General features: G+C 42.7%; 1 protein-coding gene across 2 annotated transcripts in view; it reads right to left on the reverse strand.

Annotated features, from left to right (window-relative positions):
• Window positions 1–24,424, reverse strand: part of LOC128655877 (DNA (cytosine-5)-methyltransferase 3A) — an 877,286-nt gene that overhangs the window by 453,484 nt on the left and 399,378 nt on the right. For both annotated transcript variants that reach the window (XM_053709465.1, XM_053709464.1), the window contains exon 5: window positions 10,441–10,487. In XM_053709465.1, the coding sequence (XP_053565440.1) occupies window positions 10,441–10,487 (47 nt within the window). The remainder of the gene's footprint in view (window positions 1–10,440; window positions 10,488–24,424) is intronic.

Genomic DNA, 24,424 nt, shown 5'->3' on the forward strand with positions numbered 1-24,424 from the left:
CTAGGAGATGTACCTTTCAGAAAGGAGCCTCGCAGAGACATTATACACTACATAAAAACAAATGATAACGAGTCAGTTACAAACGACACTTTGTTGGGTGCTGCCAAAGCCACTATTAGGGGACTCCTGATCACCAAGCAGGCACATCTTAGAAAGCAAGCTGGCCTTACCCTCTCACAAGCCCATATCAAGCTGAGAAAGTTAGAAGATCAAAATAGGCACACTATCGACACAGCAATAACATGTCAAATTACCGCAGTTAGGAACCATATTTCACAAATTGAGCTCCGTAGAACGCAACTTAACCTCACCAAATTAAAGCAGATGTTCTACTACAAAAGTAACAAAGCAGAGACCTTGCTGCCAGTAAAATAAGAAACAGGGAGGGGGCCTCACACATCCACCCCATACGATTTTCAGACTCCCTTCGCCAGATCCCGTCACAAATAGGCAGGGCATTCGCTGACTATTACTCTAAGCTATACAATATTGCTACTTCTGAATGACCAAAGTCAACCTCCTGGGACGATATACGCACCTTCTTAGAGGCCTTGTCACTTCCCACGCTCACTGCAGAGCAGCGAGACCTTCTAAGCTCCCCATTTTCGCTTTCGGAAATCCTGACGGTCATTAGAAACACAAAGCCGGACGGCTTCCCAGTTCATTTTTACAAAGTCTTCGCTCGGGAGCTTTCTCCCTTATTACTAAAGCTTTATAATCTAGCTAGAGAGGAAGGCTACTTTCAGAAAGAATTCCTAGAAGCCACCATAGTTACCATCTTAAAACCAAACAAGGACCCCTCTCTCTGCGCCATCTATAGGCCAATCTCCTTGATTAATACCGACAAAGTTTTATTCTAAGACTTTGGCTAACCGGCTTGAGAACATATTACCGTCTCTCATCAATCCGGACCAGGTGGGATTTGTCCCAAAACGAGAAGGTTCAGACAATACCAGGAGGCTACTTAACATCCTTACCCTTTCCTCTCAGCTTAATAAGCCACTTTCGGTCATTTCTCTCGACGCCGAGAAGGCTTTCGACCGGGTTAGATGACATTATCTATGGGAGGTCCTTGAACGTTTCCAGTTTCCTAGTGGCATGGTAGATGCAATCAAAGCCCTTTACTTAACCCCCACCGCTTCCGTGAGTGGACTAGGTTTCCACTCCTCTCTCTTCCCCATAAAAACGATACTAGACAGGGTTGCCCGCTGTCACCGCTGCTGTTTGCACTGGCAATCGAACCCTTGGCAGAACAAATTAGGGTGGACCCTCAAATTCAAGGTGTCACTTTGTTTTGCACTTGCACAAAATTGTGTTGTTTGCGGACGACGTCACCCTCTTTTCGTCTGAACCCGCGCAGTCCATCTCCAAACTTTTGGAGACTTCTTTCGGTGCCCACTCTTACTACAAGTTGAACCTTTTCGAAAACGGAGGTGTACACACAGGGCTTCCCAGGCGAACAGTTAGCCTCCCTAAAAAAAAGCTTTAATTTCACCTGGACGGAGAAATCGGTTTTACACCTGGGAGTTCGACTGTCTAGCTGTCTCCCTCAGATAATCAAGGACAACTGTCTCCCTCTCGTTTCTTCGCTTTGTTCATTAAAGAGTGATTGGAATCTGTCGCATGTGTCCTGGCTGGGCAGGATAGCTGCATAAAAAATTTCTTTCCTCCCCAGGCTCACCTATTTGTTTAGATGTCTCCCCATCAGGATCCCTAAGCACATCCTTTTACAATTCCAGAGCGGGTTAACAAAATATATCTGGCAGGACAAACTACCCAGAGAGGTATAGCATCACCGTCGGTTCTTCGGTACTATGAGGGAGCTATGCTCACTCATGTGTCTAAATGGGGAGTTAAACACTCCCAATCTAAATGGATATTTATTGAGCAAGCCTCCTTGCCCTATTCTATTCGCTTGTGAGACCTAATCTGGACCCGCCACACTGCCATAGAGAACTGGACTTGATTAATCCAGTTGTCTGTGAATGTCTAGATTTCTGGGACAAGATTAGGCACCATTCACACACAGCCCCACACCTCTCCCCTATTACCTCTATGACGGGCCTCCTCTAGGGACTACAGGATTCTCACCCTAATAAATGGACACAACTGGGAATTAACCTAGTTTCGGACTTTTGGTCCTACGCTCAGGACTCCTTTAAGCAACTCTCCCAAATCAGTACTAGTACTCCGATCCCACCTTATTTGCCCTTCGAGTTCCACAGAATAAAGAGCTACCTAAATAGCTGGGGATTCAGACTGAGCCTTGCCCACCCGCTTACCTTTTGGGAGACTATCTGGGGTCAGGGAGATAGACTGCGTAGACCTCTATCCCTCCATTATTCCTTACTTGGTGGAACCCAATGCCCCGAAGTTCTAGTCCATTTAGCGCGCTGGGAGTCTTTACTGGAGACATGGGTACCCCCTCTTATTTGGGAGTGAACCACCCAGAAAGCCATAAACTGCACAATGTTATATGAAACTTATTACAAACTCTTATCCCACTGGTATTATGTCCCTACTAGATTGGCAAAAATGTTCCTAAGTGCATCTCCCGAGTGTTGGAGGCGGTGCGGCCGGAGAGGCAACGCATTACATGTCAGGTGGAAGTGCCCTGTAATTCAGCCCTTGTGGCAGCGATGTTTCTCAGTCCTTTCCAATTTATGTATACCTCTCCCTAAATCACCGTCCATAGCCTTACTACATATAGGGGCCCACACTTTACCCAGGCACCTCTCATATATTTGTATATTCCTATTTACGACTATCAAACATGCTATAGCATGTGCATGGAAAAAGGAGTCCCCTCCTAGTTGGTCCACAGTCTGCAACACCATGGCGTATATCTATACCATGGGGAAGGATATCTTTTATAAACTCAACAACTCAGACTTGTTTGAACTTGGGTTGACTGGAAGGAGAGATATGGAAACCCAATATATTGACCTCTGACCCCTAGTTAGGCCTGGAGATCTAGAGTGCGCCCATGACTAACACTACAGACTAACGTGAGCAATAGTACCATTCCCGGGCCCCCCCCCTTTTTTTTCTTTCTTTTTTTTTTTCTCTCTTTCTTCCCTATTTCCCCATCCCTTCCGTTCCCCCCCACCCTTTAACCAGCAAACACGATAAGCTGAGGAACTACGAGTCCTTTTTGCACTTTAATCTTACTCCTAAGTTTAATTTTACAATACAGAGAAGCTATATTGTTAGTTTATTTCATAATAACCCGATTAACACTTAAGATTACCATGTTTTCTTGAACCATTTATTTGGATCGCTAGACCATTATTTGTAACATGGATATTTTCTGATACACTTTTTTCTCTTTTTGGTACTTTTGATATGATGATCAATAAAGCTCTTTTGAAAACTCCAAAAAAAAAATTCAGCCTTTTTTTTTTATTTCTTGTTAAATTTATTTGTAACATTTAGTGTTGCCCCAGGCATAGGTATAGTTTGAGTTCTTTGTTTTATTATATTTGTATATGTAAATACATATTGAAATAAAATTAAAGCACCACTAAACCCAAAATCTTTCTTTCATGAATCAGATAGAACATACAAATTCAAACAACATTACAATTTACTTCTATTATTTATTTTCCTTAATTTTTTAGATATCCTTATTTGAAGAAAAAGCAATGCACATGGGTGAGCCAATCATATGAGGCTTCTATGTGCAGCAACCAATCAGCAGCTACTGAGCATATCTAGATATGCTTTTCAGCAAAGAATATCAAGAGACTAAAACAAATTAGATAATAGAAGTAAATTAGAAAGATGTTTAAAAATGCATTATCTTTCTAAATCATGAAAGAAAAAATGTGGGTTTTATGTCCCTTTAAGAATATAACTCCAAATTGCCTGGAGCAACACTAAATATTACATATAAAAATACATTTATAAAGAGAAAAACTTTCATTATTTGTAAACTTTAAGATTTGAATGGAAAAGAGGGCTCGGAAAGCTTATTTTTCCTTTTTTACACCTAATTAACCATGTCGTAATGTATGAAACTTTAACAACAGCACCTGCCAGCGTTTTACCTGTCTGCTTCTATTATTTTCTATGGGACACGTAATTGTATTCGGCAGCTGGACCCCTGCTGATGATAATAGTGCAAAATGTGCCTTGGAAACTGTCGGTAAGTGCAATGCCTCTGCGAGCAAACTCATTTGTGGCTCAGTGGAAACACACCCATGTTCAGTAAGCTCCCCATAGTAAATGTCTGCTCCTGAGTTTCTACTTCAACAAAGGATACCAAGAAAATTGCAAAAAAAGCAAATTGCGAATAGAAGTTTGGAAGTTAAGACTGCAGGCTCTTACTAAAGCACAAACATTTAATGTTGTTGTTACTTTTCCCATTAAATGTAAATCACAACCATATCCAAGGGCTATAAGTCACAATAACACTTGGCTCCAGTATTTTGTCTTAGAGAAAACAATTGCTATGCGACTTCAGTTCCGGCTCTTCATCCGTCATTTCTGTGTTGCAGCATTCACACCTAGGGCCGGCATGCAGAGAAATCTAACCAAATCTTTGGGGGCTATTTTTTTAGCATTATTTTACAATGTGGGTGTCTCTCCTTCACATCTAGTGCTCCACATTGAGGGATAAACAACTCTCAAGAAAAGAAATTGGCTTTTTAAAAGAGTTTTATGGACCTTGCAGTACTGATGAGATGTATTAGAGCAGAGGTTTAGATCTTCAGGTGCCTAGACCAATGGTTATAAGTAACCAGGGCAATGATACACAGGCAGTATTCACACACACACAGCACAACCCACAATATATAAAGCAACTCCTAACCCCATATACTGTATAAGTGAAAGATACTCTCATAGGTTTAAACCCAGAGTCCATTTCTAGTCTGAGTGCTGTATACACTCACTCAGCTTAATACACCCAACATACCTCACTTAGCTTAAAACCCACATACCTCACTTAGCTTAATACCCACATACCTCACTCAGCTTAATACACCCTACATATCTCACTTAGCTTAATACCCACATACCTCACTCAGCTTACTACACCCTACATAACTCACTTAGCTTAATACCCACATACCTCACTCAGCTTAATACACCCTACATAACTCACTCAGCTTAATACCCACATACCTCACTCAGCTTACTGCACCCTATATAACTCACTCAGCTTAATACACCCTACATACCTCACTTAGCTTAATACCCACATACCTCACTTAGCTTAATACCCACATACCTCACTCAGCTTACTACACCCTACATAACTCACTTAGCTTAATACCCACATACCTCACTCAGCTTACTACACCCTATATAACTCACTCAGCTTAATATCCACATACCTCACTCAGCTTAATACACCCTACATAACTCACTCAGCTTAAAACACCTACACACTACACTCAGCTTAATACCCACATACCTCACATTTTGCTTAGTACATCTACACATTACTCCTGCTTTATACACCTACATACCTCAGTACTCCAGCTTTATACACCTACACACCCCATTACTCCAGCTTTATACACCTACACACCTCCCTACTCCAGCTTTATACACCTACACACCTCACTACTCCAGCTTTATACACCTACACACCTCACTAGTCCAGCTTTATACACCTACACACCTCACTACTCCAGCTTTATACACCTGCACACCTTACTACTCCAGCTTTATACACCTACACACCTCACTACTCCAGTTTATACACCTACACACCTCACTACTCCAGCTTTATACACCTACACACCTCACTACTCACTACTCCAGCTTAATACACACTACACACCTCACTACTCCAGTTCATACACTTACACACATCACTACTCCAGCTTTATACACCTTCACACCTCAATACTCCAGATTATACACCCTACACACCTCACTACTCCAGTTTATATACCTACATACCTTACTACTCCAGTTTATACACCTACACACCTCACAACTCCAGTTTATACACCTACACACCTCACTACTCCAGCTTTATACACCTACATACCTTACTACTCCAGCTTTATACACCCTACACTCCTCACTACTCCAGCTTTTTACACCCTACACACCTCACTACTCCAGCTTTATACACCCTACACTCCTCCCTACTCCAGCTTTATACACCTACACTCCTCTATACTGCAGCTTAATACACCTACACACCTCACTACTCCAGCTTAATACACCTACACACCTTACTACTCCAGCTTTATACACCATACACACCTCACTACTCCAGCTTAATACACCCTACACTCCTCACTACTCCAGCTTTATACACCTACACACCTCACTACTCCAGTTTATACACCTGCACACCTCACTACTCCAGCTTTATACACCTACATACCTTACTACTCCAGTTTATACACCTACACACCTCACTACTCCAGCTTTATACACCTACATACCTTACTACTCCAGTTTATACACCTACACACCTCACTACTCCAGCTTTATACACCTACATACCTTACTACTCCAGTTTATACACCTACACACCTCACTACTCTAGTTTATACACCTACACAGCTCACTACTCCAGTTTTATACACTTACACACCTCACTACTCCAGCTTTATACACCCTACACTCCCGACCACTCCAGCTTAATACATCCTACACACCTCACTACTCACTACTCCAGCTTAATACACACTACACACCTCACTACTCCAGCTTTATACACCTACATACCTTACTACTCCAGTTTATACACCTACACACCTCACTACTCCAGCTTTATACACCTACATACCTTACTACTCCAGTTTATACACCTACACACCTCACTACTCTAGTTTATACACCTACACACCTCACTACTCCAGTTTATACACCTACACACCTCACTACTCCAGCTTTATACACCTACATACCTTACTACTCCAGTTTATACACCTTCACACCTCACTACTCCAGCTTTATACACCTACACACCTCACTACTCCAGCTTTATACACCCTACACTCCTCACTACTCCAGCTTTTTACACCCTACACTCTTCACTACTCCAGCTTTATACACCCTACACTCCTCCCTACTCAAGCGTTATACACCTACACACCTCACTACTCCAGCTTTATACACCCTACACTCCTCCCTACTCCAGCTTAATACACCTACACACCTCACTACTCCAGCTTAATTCACCTACACACCTTACTACTCCAGCTTTATACACCATACACACCTCACTACTCCAGCTTAATACACCCTACACTCCTCACTACTCCAGCTTTATACACCTACACACCTCACTACTCCAGTTTATACACCTGCACACCTCACTACTCCAGCTTTATACACCTACATACCTTACTACTCCAGTTTATACACCTACACACCTCACTACTCCAGCTTTATACACCTACATACCTTACTACTCCAGTTTATACACCTACACACCTCACTACTCCAGCTTTATACACCTACATACCTTACTACTCCAGTTTATACACCTACACACCTCACTACTCTAGTTTATACACCTACACAGCTCACTACTCCAGTTTTATACACTTACACACCTCACTACTCCAGCTTTATACACCCTACACTCCCGACCACTCCAGCTTAATACATCCTACACACCTCACTACTCACTACTCCAGCTTAATACACACTACACACCTCACTACTCCAGCTTTATACACCTACATACCTTACTACTCCAGTTTATACACCTACACACCTCACTACTCCAGCTTTATACACCTACATACCTTACTACTCCAGTTTATACACCTACACACCTCACTACTCTAGTTTATACACCTACACACCTCACTACTCCAGTTTATACACCTACACACCTCACTACTCCAGCTTTATACACCTACATACCTTACTACTCCAGTTTATACACCTTCACACCTCACTACTCCAGCTTTATACACCTACACACCTCACTACTCCAGCTTTATACACCCTACACTCCTCACTACTCCAGCTTTTTACACCCTACACTCTTCACTACTCCAGCTTTATACACCCTACACTCCTCCCTACTCAAGCGTTATACACCTACACACCTCACTACTCCAGCTTTATACACCCTACACTCCTCCCTACTCCAGCTTTATACACCTACACTCCTCTATACTGCAGCTTAATACACCTACACACCTCACTACTCCAGCTTAATACACCTACACACCTTACTACTCCAGCTTTATACACCATACACACCTCACTACTCCAGCTTAATACACCCTACACTCCTCACTACTCCAGCTTTATACACCCACACACCTCACTACTCCAGCTTTATACACCTACACACCTCACTACTCCAGCTTTATACACCTACATACCTTACTACTCCAGTTTATACACCTACACACCTCACTACTCCAGCTTTATACACCTACATACCTTACTACTCCAGTTTATACACCTATACACCTCACTACTCCAGCTTTATACACCTACATACCTTACTACTCCAGTTTATACACCTACACACCTCACTACTCTAGTTTATACACCTACACACCTTACATCTCCAGTTTATACACCTTCACAGCTCACTACTCCAGTTTTATACACCTACACACCTCACTACTCCAGCTTTATACACCCTACACTCCCGACTACTCCAGCTTAATACATCCTACAAACCTCACTACTCCAGCTTAATACACCCTACACACCTCACTACTCCAGCTTTATACACCTACACACCTCACTACTCCAGCTTTATACACCTACATACCTTACTACTCCAGTTTATACACCTACACACCTCACTACTCCAGTTTATACACCTACATACCTTACTACTCCAGTTTATACACCTACATACCTTACTACTCCAGTTTATACACCTACACATCTCACTACTCCAGTTTATACACCTACATACCTTACTACTCCAGTTTATACACCTACACACCTCACTACTCCAGCTTTATACACCTTCACACCTCACTACTCCAGTTTATACACCTACACACCTCACCACTCCAGCTTTATACATCTACACATCTCACTACTCCAGATTAATACACCCTACACACCTCACTACTCCAGCTTTATACACCCTACACTCCTCACTACTCCAGCTTTATACACCTACACACCTCACTACTCCAGCTTTATACACCCTACACTCCTGACTACTCCAGCTTTATACACCCTACACTCCTCACTACTCCAGCTTTATACACCCTACACTCCTGACTACTCCAGCTTAATACACCTACACACCTCACTACTCCAGCTTAATACACCTACACACCTCACTACTCCAGCTTAATACACCCTACACACCTCACTACTCCAGCTTAATGCACCCTACACACCTCACTACTCCAGTTTAATATACACTACACACCTCACTACTCCAGCTTAATACACCCTACACACCTCACTACTCCAGCTTAATACACACTACACACCTCACTACTCCAGCTTAATACACCCCACACCTCACTACTCCAGCTTAATACACACTACACACCTCACTACTCCAGCTTAATACACACTACACACCTCACTACTCCAGCTTAATACACATACACACCTCTCTACTCCAGCTTAATACACACTACACACCTCACTACTCCAGCTTAATACACCCTACACACCTCACTACTCCAGCTTAATACACACCTCACTACTCCAGCTTAATACACCCTACACACCTCACTACTCCAGCATACATAAACATAACCCTAGCAGTTGTACTATAAGTCATCTGGAGCTATTAAATACATCCTTAGATGTACATACTTGAGATAGTGATGGCTTAAAAGGAAATGTCACTTGAAAGAAAAAAAATATTAAATATGGACTCCCTCCCTGGACCAATCAGATAGTCATAAGTGAAAACCAATTCTAAGAAGAACTGGTTAGTAAGCATTTTGATAGTTTGAATTTATTTGTGGCTTATTGTCCCTGTTGTCAGAACATAAGTGTGCAACTGAGACAAAAACACAATATACCAGGGGCAAGATATGCAGGTGAACTGGGTCACAGCCAGCACATCTGTGAGACAGGAGTCAATGATAACTGTTACTTAGGGTCCTGCAAGCAATAACTGCACTTTATTTATTCTTATTTCACTTTCTCTTCAATAAAAGTCTAATCTACTTTGTTCTGTTATCCTAATATAAACCCACATAGCCTATTACACAACCATACACTGCCATATGCGTCCCTGCTTCACGGACAGTGATGATAACCTAAATGCAGCTGTACCACATGACCATGTGATCTATTAGACAGCTGCCCCTATAGCTTACTGCTGAAACTGAATACATTATATATACTGCTCATTGACACACATACACTGGCGCTAAAAATTATTTAAATACAGGGAATCATAATACAATCCGGTTACCAAGCTCATAAGCATGTGGGAGGTAAACAGAGATCAGGGAGGTGCCATATTCACAAACTAATATGGCCCCATTTTAGGGGGGGTTTGATACTTGCCTCTGATTTGGGAGAATCGGAACTGGAATCGTCCTTTTCATCTTTGCCTAGAAAGAACAGAGAATAAAATGTTTACTTAGAAATCATTATAACCACAAACAAAAGTGACAGGTCGGGGTGATCTCTCATGTGTCTGCTGCACAGGCATCATCTGTGTGTGGGGGCTGCCCCCCGTATCTTTATTTGATTGGGAATATGTCCTATAACAAGATATCTAGCACCGCATTGTATTGTACAATATTGCACATAACATATCATTTAATAAAGTCTTTATTTATTCTTTATGCTCTATAATAATGTGTACAATGTATAACCGCAAGGGTGTGGTTCTCTGTGCTCGGTCTCACGGTGCTTAGTAAATATATGTAACAAATATATACGTAGTCCTACACTCTGCTCCATTCATAAAATCCTATACAGAAAATAAGGCTGCATACAAAATATTTGTTCCTCATTAGCAGATCATCTGTAACCGCATGAATCCAGAGCTGATACCATAGTATTTCACTTTCAAGAGCTTTTTCTTAAATCACTTAAAGGGGCACTCAATCAAAATTAAACTTTCATTATTCAGATAGAGCATGCCATTTTAAACAACTCTCCAATTGACTTCCATTAACTAAATGTGCACTGTCTTTTTATATTTAAACTTTTTCAGTCACCAGCTCCTACTGAGCATGTGCAAGAATAAGTGTGTATGCATTTGTGAATGGCTGATGGCTGTCACATGGTACGTGTATGCATTTGTGATTGGCTGATGGCTGTCACATGGTACAGGGGGAGTTGAAAAAGACATAACTTTTAAAATTGTCAGAAAAAAAATCTAACACTTATTTGAAGTTCAGACTAAGTGCTATTGCATTGTCTTGATATCTTGCATTTGTTGATTATGCAAATCTACTGTGTTGACTGGTCCTTTAACTGTCAGGTGCCATTGTGACAGCTTGATCCCATGAACCAGAAGATGTGACAATCATCTTCACTTATATAATCAGAGAACGTTTATGTGATCGCTTGATCTGAAAAGCAACAGCACAGGGTTTTTCTTGACCTGAAGAGGCGTAATAAAATCACTTAGCAGATAGCATGTTATGGCTTAAACCATTTTTGAAATCACAAGGAGATTTCTGTTCCGAGACTCTCTAGGTTACATGTGTGGAAGGTAAACACTGCTCGTCGGTCCAGGCTATCAACGACTCCTTCATACCTTTTTACCTGTTTATATAAAACCTTCTAATATCACATATCCTAGGGTATGACTATAGGTAAATCCTCCAGGTATCTCACCTTATGTTGCTCACTGCATGCAACTGTACTTAGACGGTCATTATGGCCTTTATTCAAAATCAAGCGAACCTGCAGATTTGCATCAAAACTCACCTAAAAACCAGGAGGTATCACAATCAAATGGTCCAGCTAATATACATAGCTCTTCTCCAGTGCATTTAATGTTGCAGGAATATACAGTATCTCACAAATGTGAGTACACCCCTCACATTTTTGTAAATATTTTTATATCTTTTAATGTCTAAACCATTGGCAACAAAAGTGAGTACGACCCTAAGAGGAAATGTCCAAATTGGGCCCAAAGTGTAAAAATTTTGTGTGGCCACCATTATTTTCCAGCACTGCCTCAACCCTCTTGGGCATGGAGTTCACTAGAGGTTCACAGTTTAAAACTGGAGTCCTCTTCCACTCCTCCATGATGACATCACAGAACTGGTGGATGTTAGAGACCTTGCTCTCCCCCACCTTCCGTTTGAGAATGCCCCACAGATGCTCAATAGGGTTTAGGTCTGGAGACATGCTTGGCCAGTCCATCATCTTTACCCTCAGCTTCTTTAGCAAGGCAGTGGTCTTGGAGGTGTGTTTAGGGTCGTTATCATGTTGGAATACTGCCCTGCGGCCCAGTCTCTGAAGGGAGGGGGTCATGCTCTGCTTCAGTATGTCACAGTACATGTTGGCATTCATGGTTCCCTCAATGAACTGTAGCTCCCCAGTGCCAGCAGCACTCATGCAGACCCAGGCCATGACACTTCCACCACCATGCTTGACTGTAGGCAAGACGCACTTGTCTTTGTACTCCTTACCTGGTTGCCGCCACACACGTTTGACACTATCTGAACCAAATAAGTTTATCTTGGTCTCATCGAACCACAGGACATGGTTCCAGTAATCCATGTCCTTATTCTGCTTGTCTTCTGCAAACTGTTTGCGGCTTTCTTGTGCATCATCTTTAGAAGAGGCTTCCTTCTGGGGCGACAGCCATGCAGACCAATTTGATGCAGTGTGCGGCGTATGGTCTGAGCACTGACAGGCTGACCCCCCACCCCTTCAACCTCTGCAGCAATGCTGGCAGTACTCATACATCTATTTCCCAAAGACAACCTCTGGACATGATGCTGAGCATGTGCACTCAACTTCTTTGGTCGACCATGGTGAGGCCTGTTCTGAGTGGAACTGTCCTGTGAAACCGCTGTATAGTCTTGCCCACTGTGCTGCAGCTCAGTTTCAGGGTCTTGGCAATCTTTGTATAGCCTAGGCCATCTTTATGTAGAGCAACAATTCTTTTTTCAGATCCTCAGAGAGTTCTTTGCCATGAGGTGCCATGATGAACTTCCAGTGACCAGTATGAGAGAGTGTGAGATCGATAACACCAAATTTAACACACCTGCTCCTCATTCACACCTGAGACCTTGTAACACTAACGAGTCACACATGACACCGGAGAGGAAAAATGGCTAATTGGACCCAATTTGGAAATTTCCACTTAGGGGTGTACTCACTTTTGTTGCCAATGGTTTAGACATTAATGGCTGTGTGTTGAGTTATTTTGAGGGGACAGCAAATTTACACTGTTATAAAGGCTGTGCACTCACTACTTTACATTGTAGCAAAGTGTCATTTCTTCAGTGTTGTCACATGAAAAGATATAATAAAATATTTACAAAAATGTGAGGGGTGTACTCACTTTTGTGAGATACTGTATACGCGGCTGCAATATTTCACCCTTCTGCCACAAATATTGACTTGGAATGCTATTCAAACAGCAACAAGGATACAATGACACTTGTATTCTTGTTGCAAGTCTTTGGCACCTACTTGCTGGCGAGCACTATTGTAAGCAATGGCGGAAATAAAGCAAGACACCAATGCAGAAAAGTCGTATTTGTATTTGCACAATACATAGGCCTAGATAAAGAGTTTGGCGTTAGCCTTAAAAAGCAGCATTGGCCGGTCCTAACGCTGCTTTTTAACACCCACTGGTATTACGAGTCTTGCAGGTACAGGTGTACCGCTCACTTTTTTGGCCAGACTCGGAAATACTGCAAATCCACTTACGTCAATTGCGTATCCTGTATTTTCAATGGGACTTGCATAGCGCCGGTATTACGAGTCTGACAAAAAGTGAGCGGTAGACCCTCTCCTGTCAAGACTGGTACCGCATTTTAAAGTCAGTAGTTAAGAGTTTTACACTACAACGCCGTAGCATAAAACTCTTAACTAAAGTGCTAAAAAGTACCTTAAAATACGGAATCGTCCCGTATTTGAGACTAAAATAGCACGTCCCATTTTGAATCAATACGGGACGGGGTTTGTCCCGTATTTTCTACTGGCTGGCAGCCACCGTGGCCATGTTGGTAGGAGTCCAGGGGACCCAGTGACAAGTGGTGCGAGGTGGTGGACATGGAGTTAGTGGTGGGCGGGGCTTGGTAGTGTCGGTGTGGCAGGAAGCAGTTCAAGCAGAGAGAGTAGAAGGAGACGAAAGAGAGGATTTGCACCCGGTGTCTTGAGTATGCTGGCTGGCGGGGGACCGGCACTATAATAATAACTAGTGAGTTAAAAAGCAGCTTAAATGATATGGTACACAGCAGGATGTGACAATTAAACATTTTGCTTCCAGGACGTCTGGCAGCTGATGTGCAGGGCTTATTTAGCAGCGAATGGGTTTAACTGTGGTAATTGTGGCTTTGCCTTTACCTTGCTATGTGTAGCTGTAGGTAGGATCGTTCCGGTACCAGTGTTTATCTGTATAGTTGTTTACTTCTGGACATTAGTTGTTGGTATCCCGTGAAAGTAAAGTCTGTGATCTTGTGATCTAATGTTGTGACAGGATGAGCGACTGTCATACAGCACAACATTGATTGTCTTTAAATAATACCTAAACAAAAAGCATGGAAGACTGCAGCATTAAGCAAAAAGGCAATATAAAAATTATACTAAATAATTACTATTTTTCCAGTGTGTACAGGTTTCTTGACTCTTTTTGCCCAATGCTTGCTAAGGAGTTTGCCAACAACCAGATAGGGAATTGATTTGATGTAAATTAGTCTTGGCATGACAAACCTTTTTATTTGTTTTAGCAATTCACACAATATATAATATGACTGCCAGAGATTAAATAAATGCAATCTTATATTGTTCCCTGCAACAATGTACATGCCTGGGAAAGTGTGACACAGGTCTGTTATATGTGCTACTTTACATGATTTTGAATAGGGCTGGGATGAGTATGTGTACCATAGCTTAGGAGCTAAGTGGATATTTGTAGTAGACAGATGCTATAGGATAGTGCATGCCAAATCCCTGGGCTTCTCAATAATTTATGGCTTATTCTTCATATACCTATATATATCATTGGCTTCCAAGTTTCCCTAAATTTGTCATTCTCTACAATTGTAATTACTAGAGATGCAATATAATGCAATACAGGTACATTCTAGGTTAATGATAAATTACTCTAAATACTATATACATTGTATACACCATTTTGTATTTAACTGCATGTAATAGACAGGAGCTAAACGCTGCTTTTTTGCAGATGTTAGGTTTTATTTTAGCCAGCTCTCCCCCATTGATTCCTATGGGGAAATCAAGCACGAGCACGTTTAACCAGCTCACCGCTAACGTAAGCAGCGCTGGTATTGAGGTGAGATGTGGAGCTAAATTTTGCTCTACGCTCACTTTTTTGCGGTTAACGCCAGGTTTGTAAAAACCTGTAATACCAGCACTGTCTGTAAGTGAGCGGTGAGCATAAACTGCTCGTTAGCACCGCACAGCCTCCAACGCAAAACTCGTAATCTAGGCGATTGTTTTTTATTATTGGTCCAATTAAATATTTACAACAACACAATATTAATACATTATTTGTTGTTTTACTTTGTGAATTTAATGTATTTTTTAAAATATAAACTCATTTCAAATCTGATGACTGCAACACGTTCAAAAAAGTTGGGACAGGGGATATTTAGGACTAATAGCGATGTGACAATTTGAAATAAGAAGGTGATGTGAAACAGGTGAGGCAATCGTGTAATCATTGTATATAAGGAGCCTATGAAAAAGGCCTAGTCCTTCAAGATCAAGGATGGGTCGAGGCTCACCAATCTGCCAACAGATGCGTCAGCGAATAATCTAACACATTGAGAACAACATTCCCCATAGACAAACCGGTAGGTTTTTGGTCTTTTAACTTTCTACAGTGCACAATCACTGAGATTGCAAGTTGTGCGCTAAACTCGGTGTTTAAATAACGCTAATAATTTAGCAGCACCCCACTTTCCATAGCGCTGCCATTACAAGTTACAAAAAAACCTTCTCGTGTTGTGCATTATGGTGCATAAGATTAGGGATTTTTTTTTTATTTTTTAATGGGCACTAAATAGCTGATTGTCCTTTTAAGGGCAATGTCCATACAAATGTCTCTATAGGGGGAATGGGTAGCTTAGGTTTTTTTGGAGTTAGGTTTTTTTTTATTTTGGGGGGTTGTTTGGGTGGGAGGCTTTACTGTTAGGGGGTACTTTGTATTTTTTAATGTAAAAGAGCTGTTTAACTTAGGGCAATGCCTTACAAAAGGCCCTTTTAAGGGCTATTGGTAGTTTATTGTTAGATTCGGGGGTGTTTTTATTTTAGGGTGGCTTTTTGTTTTTATAGGGGTATTAGATTAGCTTTAACTTTTTTTATTTTGTATAATTTCGTTTATTATTTTTTGTTATCTTAGGTTTTTTTTATTTTTTCAAATTTTTTTGTAGTATAATTTAAGTTTTTTATTTTTAGTTAATTTTAGTTTTTTAAAACAGTTATTTTAGGTTTATTTATAGCTTAATCTTAGTTTTTTTTGTTTGTTTTACAGGTAAGTTTTTATTTATTTTAAGGTAGTTAAATTGTTTAATGTTAGCGGGTGTTAGGTTTAGGGGTTAATAGTTTAATTCAGTGTGCCGCGATGTGGGGGGCCGGCGGTTTAGGGGTTAATAGGTTTAATTATAGTAGTTGCAATGTGGGGGGATGGCGGTTTAGGGGTTAATAGGTTTATTTTATTAGTAGCAATGTGGGGTACCGGCGGATTAGGAGTTAATATATTGATTTTAGTAGTAGCGATGTGGGTGGGCGCCGGATTAGGGATTAATTCTTTATTTTAGTGTTGGCGATGTGGGGGGTCAGCGGATTAGAGGTTAATATGCAGTTTATGGGTGTAAGTGTACTTTGTAACATTTTTGTTATGAGTTTTGTGAAACATTTTTGTTTTTCAAAATCCATAACTACTGGTCTTTGATAGCAGAATGGATCATGGCGGTATAAACTATAACTCTAACGGAATAGCCGGACCGCACAACCTGTAATACAGGTGACCTGAATATTCCACACTCAAAAGCCATTTTTTGAATGCGGAATGGAGAGTTGCGGTACAGGCTAAAACGATAGCGGTATAGCCGTAGCGCCGCGACTTGTAATACGGGTGACCTGCCAATCCGCACGCAAAGGGCAAATTTTTAGCAGCACAGCCATAATGCAAAACTTTGAATTTCGGTAAATATAATTAAAAGATTCAAGGAATCTATTGAAATATAAGTGTGTAAAGGGCAAGGCCGAAAACCACTTTTAAATGCGTGTGATCTCTGACCCTCAGACGTTACTGTCTCAAAAACCGTCATGAGTCTGCAATGGATATCCTGACATGGGCTCCGCAATATTTTGGTAAACCTTTGTCAGTCAACGCCATTTGCCGCTGCATCCTACATCAATACTGTCCAGAAGTGCTGCTGACTTCTCTGGGCTCTGTCTCATCTGAGTGTTAGTGCCCGTGGCTGGAGTTGATCTAGGGACCTCCAGTCTCTGGCCAGTTGCTTTTCCCCTGAGCCACTGGAGGATTCTGGCTGAGCATTTTATCTGCTTTTTCTTCTACCTGCTCGGGCTCGCTCTCTGGTTCAACCTACCTGCCAGCTGCAGGTAGTTTTGCAATCAACACCCTATTTAACCAAGCTTCCTGCAATGCCCTGTGTATTGGATCCATTCCGGGGTGTGTTCCTTCTGTGAACTGCTTGCTGTTTATCTCTGCTGGATCCTGATTCTGTCTGCCTTTGCCTGGAAGGCTTTTGACCTTTTGCCTGCCCAATTTGTACTGCCTTTGTCCGCACGTTGCTGTCCCCTGGCCTGCATATAGACTCTGCTTTTGCCTTATCCTCTCAAATACTATGGTCCTACCCTCCGTGCTGGGATTGTGTTACTATAGTCAGTTCCCAACCATAGGGTCCCTTCCTGGACAGACAATATACTACCTGTGACACTGAGATGGACAGTAGCATAGTGGGATCGTGTTTTGTAGCCAGACGAGTCAACATTTCAAATAGTTTTTGGAAAAAACAGCTGTTGTGTTCTCCGGGCCAAAGAGCAAAAGGACCATCCAAGCTAGAAGGTAGAAAAGCCAGCGTCTTTCATGTTATGGGTAACTTGAACATCTGTGAGGGCACCATTAATGCAGAAAGATATGTATTTATTTTGGCACAACATATGCTGCCATCCAGACGTAGTCTTTTCCAGGGATGTCCCTGCATTTTCAAACAGGACAACGCCAAACCACATTCTGCCCGGATTACAAGCACATGGTTACTTAAGCAGAGAGTCCGGGTGCTAGCAGGACCTGCCTGCAGACCTGACCTGTCTCCAATTGAGAATGTGTGGGGCATAAGGAAGCACAAAATAAGGCAATGAAGGCCCCGTACAGTTGCACAGCTGAAGACATAATGGATAAATGGGGGACAAATCTGCTTGCTAAACTCAACCAACTGGTGTCTTCAGTGCCCAAACGGTTAATAAGTGTTATTAAAAGAAAAGGTGATGTTACACAGTGGTAAACAGTCGGCTGTCCCAATGTTTTTGTGTTGCAGTCATCAGATTTGAAATGAGTGCATGTTTTCAAAAAATATATTAAATTCACAAAGTAAAACATCAACTGAGTGTAGCTCTGTACTTACTGAGGTACACTCAGCAAGTACAGAGCTACACTCAGCAAGTACACAGCTACACTCAGCAAGTAAAGAGCTACACTCAGCAAGTACAGAGCTACACTCAGCAAGTACACAGCTACACTCAGCAAGTACAGAGCTACACTCAGAAAGTACAGAGCTACACTCAGCAAGTACACAGCTACACTCAGCAAGTACACAGCTACACTCAGCAAGTACACAGCTACACTCAGCAAGTACACAGCTACACTCAGCAAGTACACAGCTACACTCAGCAAGTACACAGCTACACTCAGAAAGTACACAGCTACACTCAGCAAGTACAGAGCTACACTCAGCAAGTACACAGCTACACTCAGCAAGTACAGAGCTACACTCAGCAAGTAAAGAGCTACACTCAGCAAGTACACAGCTACACTCAGCAAGTACACAGCTACACTCAGCAAGTACAGAGCTACACTCAGCAAGTACACAGCTACACTCAGCAAGTACAGAGCTACACTCAGCAAGTAAAGAGCTACACTCAGCAAGTACACAGCTACACTCAGCAAGTACAGAGCTACACTCAGCAAGTACAGAGCTACACTCAACAAGTACACAGCTACACTCAGCAAGTACAGAGCTACACTCAACAAGTACACAGCTACACTCAGCAAGTACAGAGCTACACTCAGCAAGTACACAGCTACACTCAGCAAGTACACAGCTACACTCAGCAAGTACACAGCTATACTCAGCAAGTACAGAGCTACACTCAGCAAGTACAGAGCTACACTCAGCAAGTACAGAGCTACACTCAGCAAGTACAGAGCTACACTCAGTAAGTACACAGCTACACTCAGTAAGTACACAGCTACACTCAGCAAGTACACAGCTACACTCAGCAAGTACAGAGCTACACTCAGCAAGTACAGAGCTACACTCAGCAAGTACAGAGCTACACTCAGCAAGTACACAGCTACACTCAGCAAGTACACAGCTACACTCAACAAGTACACAGCTCGACTCAGCAAGTACACAGCTACACTCAGCAAGTACACAGCTACACTCAGCAAGTACACAGCTACACTCAGCAAGTACACAGCTTCCCTCAGCAAGTACACAGCTACACTCAGCAAGTACAGAGCTACACTCAGCAAGTACACAGCTACACTCAGCAAGTACACAGCTACACTCAGCAAGTACAGAGCTACACTCAACAAGTACAGAGCTACACTCAGCAAGTACACAGCTACACTCAGCAAGTACACAGCTACACTCAGCAAGTACAGAGCTACACTCAACAAGTACACAGCTACACTCAGCAAGTACACAGCTACACTCAGCAAGTACAGAGCTACACTCAGCAAGTACAGAGCTACACTCAGCAAGTACACAGCTACACTCAGCAAGTACACAGCTACACTCAGCAAGTACACAGCTACACTCAGCAAGTACAGAGCTACACTCAGCAAGTACAGAGCTACACTCAGCAAGTACAGAGCTACACTCAGCAAGTACACAGCTACACTCAACAAGTACACAGCTCGACTCAGCAAGTACACAGCTACACTCAGCAAGTACACAGCTACACTCAGCAAGTACACAGCTTCACTCAGCAAGTACACAGCTACACTCAGCAAGTACAGAGCTACACTCAGCAAGTACAGAGCTACACTCAGCAAGTACACAGCTACACTCAGCAAGTACAGAGCTACACTCAGCAAGTACACAGCTACACTCAGCAAGTACAGAGCTACACTCAGCAAGTACAGAGCTACACTCAGCAAGTACAGAGCTACACTCAGCAAGTACAGAGCTACACTCAGCAAGTACAGAGCTACACTCAGCAAGTACACAGCTACACTCAGCAAGTACACAGCTACACTCAGCAAGTACACAGCTACACTCAGCAAGTACACAGCTACACTCAACAAGTACAGAGCTACACTCAACAAGTACAGAGCTACACTCAGCAAGTACAGAGCTACACTCAGCAAGTACACAGCTACACTCAGTAAGTACACAGCTACACTCAGCAAGTACACAGCTACACTCAGCAAGTACACAGCTATACTCAGCAAATACACAGCTACACTCAGCAAGTACACAGCTATACTCAGCAAGTACAGAGCTACACTCAGTAAGTACACAGCTACACTCAGTAAGTACACAGCTACACTTAGCAAGTACACAGCTACACTCAGCAAGTACACAGCTACACTCAGCAAGTACAGAGCTACACTCAGTAAGTACACAGCTACACTCAGCAAGTACAGAGCTACACTCAGCAAGTACAGAGCTACACTCAGCAAGTACAGAGCTACACTCAGCAAGTACAGAGCTACACTCAGCAAGTACACAGCTACAGCAAGTACACAGCTACACTCAGCAAGTACACAGCTACACTCAACAAGAACAGAGCTACACTCAACAAGTACAGAGCTACACTCAGCAAGTACAGAGCTACACTCAGCAAGTACAGAGCTACACTCAGCAAGTACACAGCTACACTCAGCAAGTACACAGCTACACTCAGCAAGTACACAGCTACACTCAGTAAGTACACAGCTACACTCAGCAAGTACAGAGCTACACTCAGCAAGTACACAGCTATACTCAGCAAATACACAGCTACACTCAGCAAGTACACAGCTATACTCAGCAAGTACAGAGCTACACTCAGTAAGTACACAGCTACACTCAGTAAGTACACAGCTACACTCAGCAAGTACACAGCTACACTCAGCAAGTACACAGCTACACTCAGCAAGTACAGAGCTACACTCAGTAAGTACACAGCTACACTCAGCAAGTACACAGCTACTTGCTGAGTGTACCAGCAAGTACAGAGCTACACTCAGCAAGTACAGAGCTACACTCAGCAAGTACACAGCTACACTCAGCAAGTACACAGCTACACTCAGCAAGTACAGAGCTACACTCAGCAAGTACAGAGCTACACTCAGCAAGTACACAGCTACACTCAGCAAGTACACAGCTACATTCAGCAAGTACACAGCTACACTCAACAAGTACAGAGCTACACTCAACAAGTACAGAGCTACACTCAGCAAGTACAGAGCTACACTCAGCAAGTACACAGCTACACTCAGCAAGTACACAGCTACACTCATCAAGTACACAGCTATACTCATCAAGTACACAGCTATACTCAGCAAATACACAGCTACACTCAGCAAGTACACAGCTATACTCAGCAAGTACACAGCTACACTCAGTAAGTACACAGCTACACTCAGTAAGTACACAGCTACACTTAGCAAGTACACAGCTACACTCAGCAAGTACACAGCTACACTCAGCAAGTACAGAGCTACACTCAGTAAGTACACAGCTACACTCAGCAAGTACAGAGCTACACTCAGTAAGTACACAGCTACACTCAGTAAGTACACAGCTACACTCAGCAAGTACACAGCTACACTCAGCAAGTACACAGCTACACTCAGTAAGTACACAGCTACACTTAGCAAGTACACAGCTACACTCAGCAAGTACACAGCTACACTCAGCAAGTACAGAGCTACACTCAGTAAGTACACAGCTACACTCAGCAAGTACACAGCTACACTCAGTAAGTACACAGCTACACTCAGTAAGTACACAGCTACACTCAGCAAGTACACAGCTACACTCAGCAAGTACACAGCTACACTCAGCAAGTACAGAGCTACATTCAGTAAGTACACAGCTACACTCAGCAAGTACACAGCTACTTGCTGAGTGTCCCAGCAAGTACAGAGCTACACTCAGCAAGTACAGAGCTACACTCAGCAAGTACACAGCTACACTCAGCAAGTACACAGCTACACTCAGCAAGTACACAGCTACACTCAGCAAGTACACAGCTACACTCAGCAAGTACAGAGCTACACTCAGCAAGTACAGAGCTACACTCAGCAAGTACACAGCTACACTCAACAAGTACACAGCTCGACTCAGCAAGTACACAGCTACACTCAGCAAGTACACAGCTACACTCAGCAAGTACACAGCTTCACTCAGCAAGTACACAGCTACACTCAGCAAGTACAGAGCTACACTCAGCAAGTACACAGCTACACTCAGCAAGTACACAGCTACACTCAGCAAGTACAGAGCTACACTCAGCAAGTACACAGCTACACTCAGCAAGTACAGAGCTACACTCAGCAAGTACAGAGCTACACTCAGCAAGTACAGAGCTACACTCAGCAAGTACAGAGCTACACTCAGCAAGTACACAGCTACACTCAGCAAGTACACAGCTACACTCAGCAAGTACACAGCTACACTCAGCAAGTACACAGCTACACTCAACAAGTACACAGCTACACTCAACAAGTACAGAGCTACACTCAGCAAGTACAGAGCTACACTCAGCAAGTACACAGCTACACTCAGTAAGTACACAGCTACACTCAGCAAGTACACAGCTACACTCAGCAAGTACACAGCTATACTCAGCAAATACACAGCTACACTCAGCAAGTACACAGCTATACTCAGCAAGTACAGAGCTACACTCAGTAAGTACACAGCTACACTCAGTAAGTACACAGCTACACTTAGCAAGTACACAGCTACACTCAGCAAGTACACAGCTACACTCAGCAAGTACAGAGCTACACTCAGTAAGTACACAGCTACACTCAGCAAGTACAGAGCTACACTCAGCAAGTACAGAGCTACACTCAGCAAGTACAGAGCTACACTCAGCAAGTACAGAGCTACACTCAGCAAGTACACAGCTACACTCAGCAAGTACACAGCTACACTCAGCAAGTACACAGCTACACTCAACAAGAACAGAGCTACACTCAACAAGTACAGAGCTACACTCAGCAAGTACAGAGCTACACTCAGCAAGTACAGAGCTACACTCAGCAAGTACACAGCTACACTCAGCAAGTACACAGCTACACTCAGCAAGTACACAGCTACACTCAGTAAGTACACAGCTACACTCAGCAAGTACAGAGCTACACTCAGCAAGTACACAGCTATACTCAGCAAATACACAGCTACACTCAGCAAGTAAACAGCTATACTCAGCAAGTACAGAGCTACACTCAGTAAGTACACAGCTACACTCAGTAAGTACACAGCTACACTCAGCAAGTACACAGCTACACTCACGAAGTACACAGCTACACTCAGCAAGTACAGAGCTACACTCAGTAAGTACACAGCTACACTCAGCAAGTACACAGCTACTTGCTGAGTGTCCCAGCAAGTACAGAGCTACACTCAGCAAGTACAGAGCTACACTCAGCAAGTACACAGCTACACTCAGCAAGTACAGAGCTACACTCAGCAAGTACACAGCTACACTCAGCAAGTACACAGCTACATTCAGCAAGTACACAGCTACACTCAACAAGTACAGAGCTACACTCAACAAGTACAGAGCTACACTCAGCAAGTACAGAGCTACACTCAGCAAGTACACAGCTACACTCAGCAAGTACACAGCTACACTCAGCAAGTACACAGCTACACTCATCAAGTACACAGCTATACTCAGCAAATACACAGCTACACTCAGCAAGTACACAGCTATACTCAGCAAGTACACAGCTACACTCAGTAAGTACACAGCTACACTCAGTAAGTACACAGCTACACTTAGCAAGTACACAGCTACACTCAGCAAGTACACAGCTACACTCAGCAAGTACAGAGCTACACTCAGTAAGTACACAGCTACACTCAGCAAGTACAGAGCTACACTCAGTAAGTACACAGCTACACTCAGT

This window comes from Bombina bombina, chromosome 4, assembly GCF_027579735.1.
Source record: "Bombina bombina isolate aBomBom1 chromosome 4, aBomBom1.pri, whole genome shotgun sequence".
Lineage (NCBI taxonomy): Eukaryota > Metazoa > Chordata > Amphibia > Anura > Bombinatoridae > Bombina > Bombina bombina.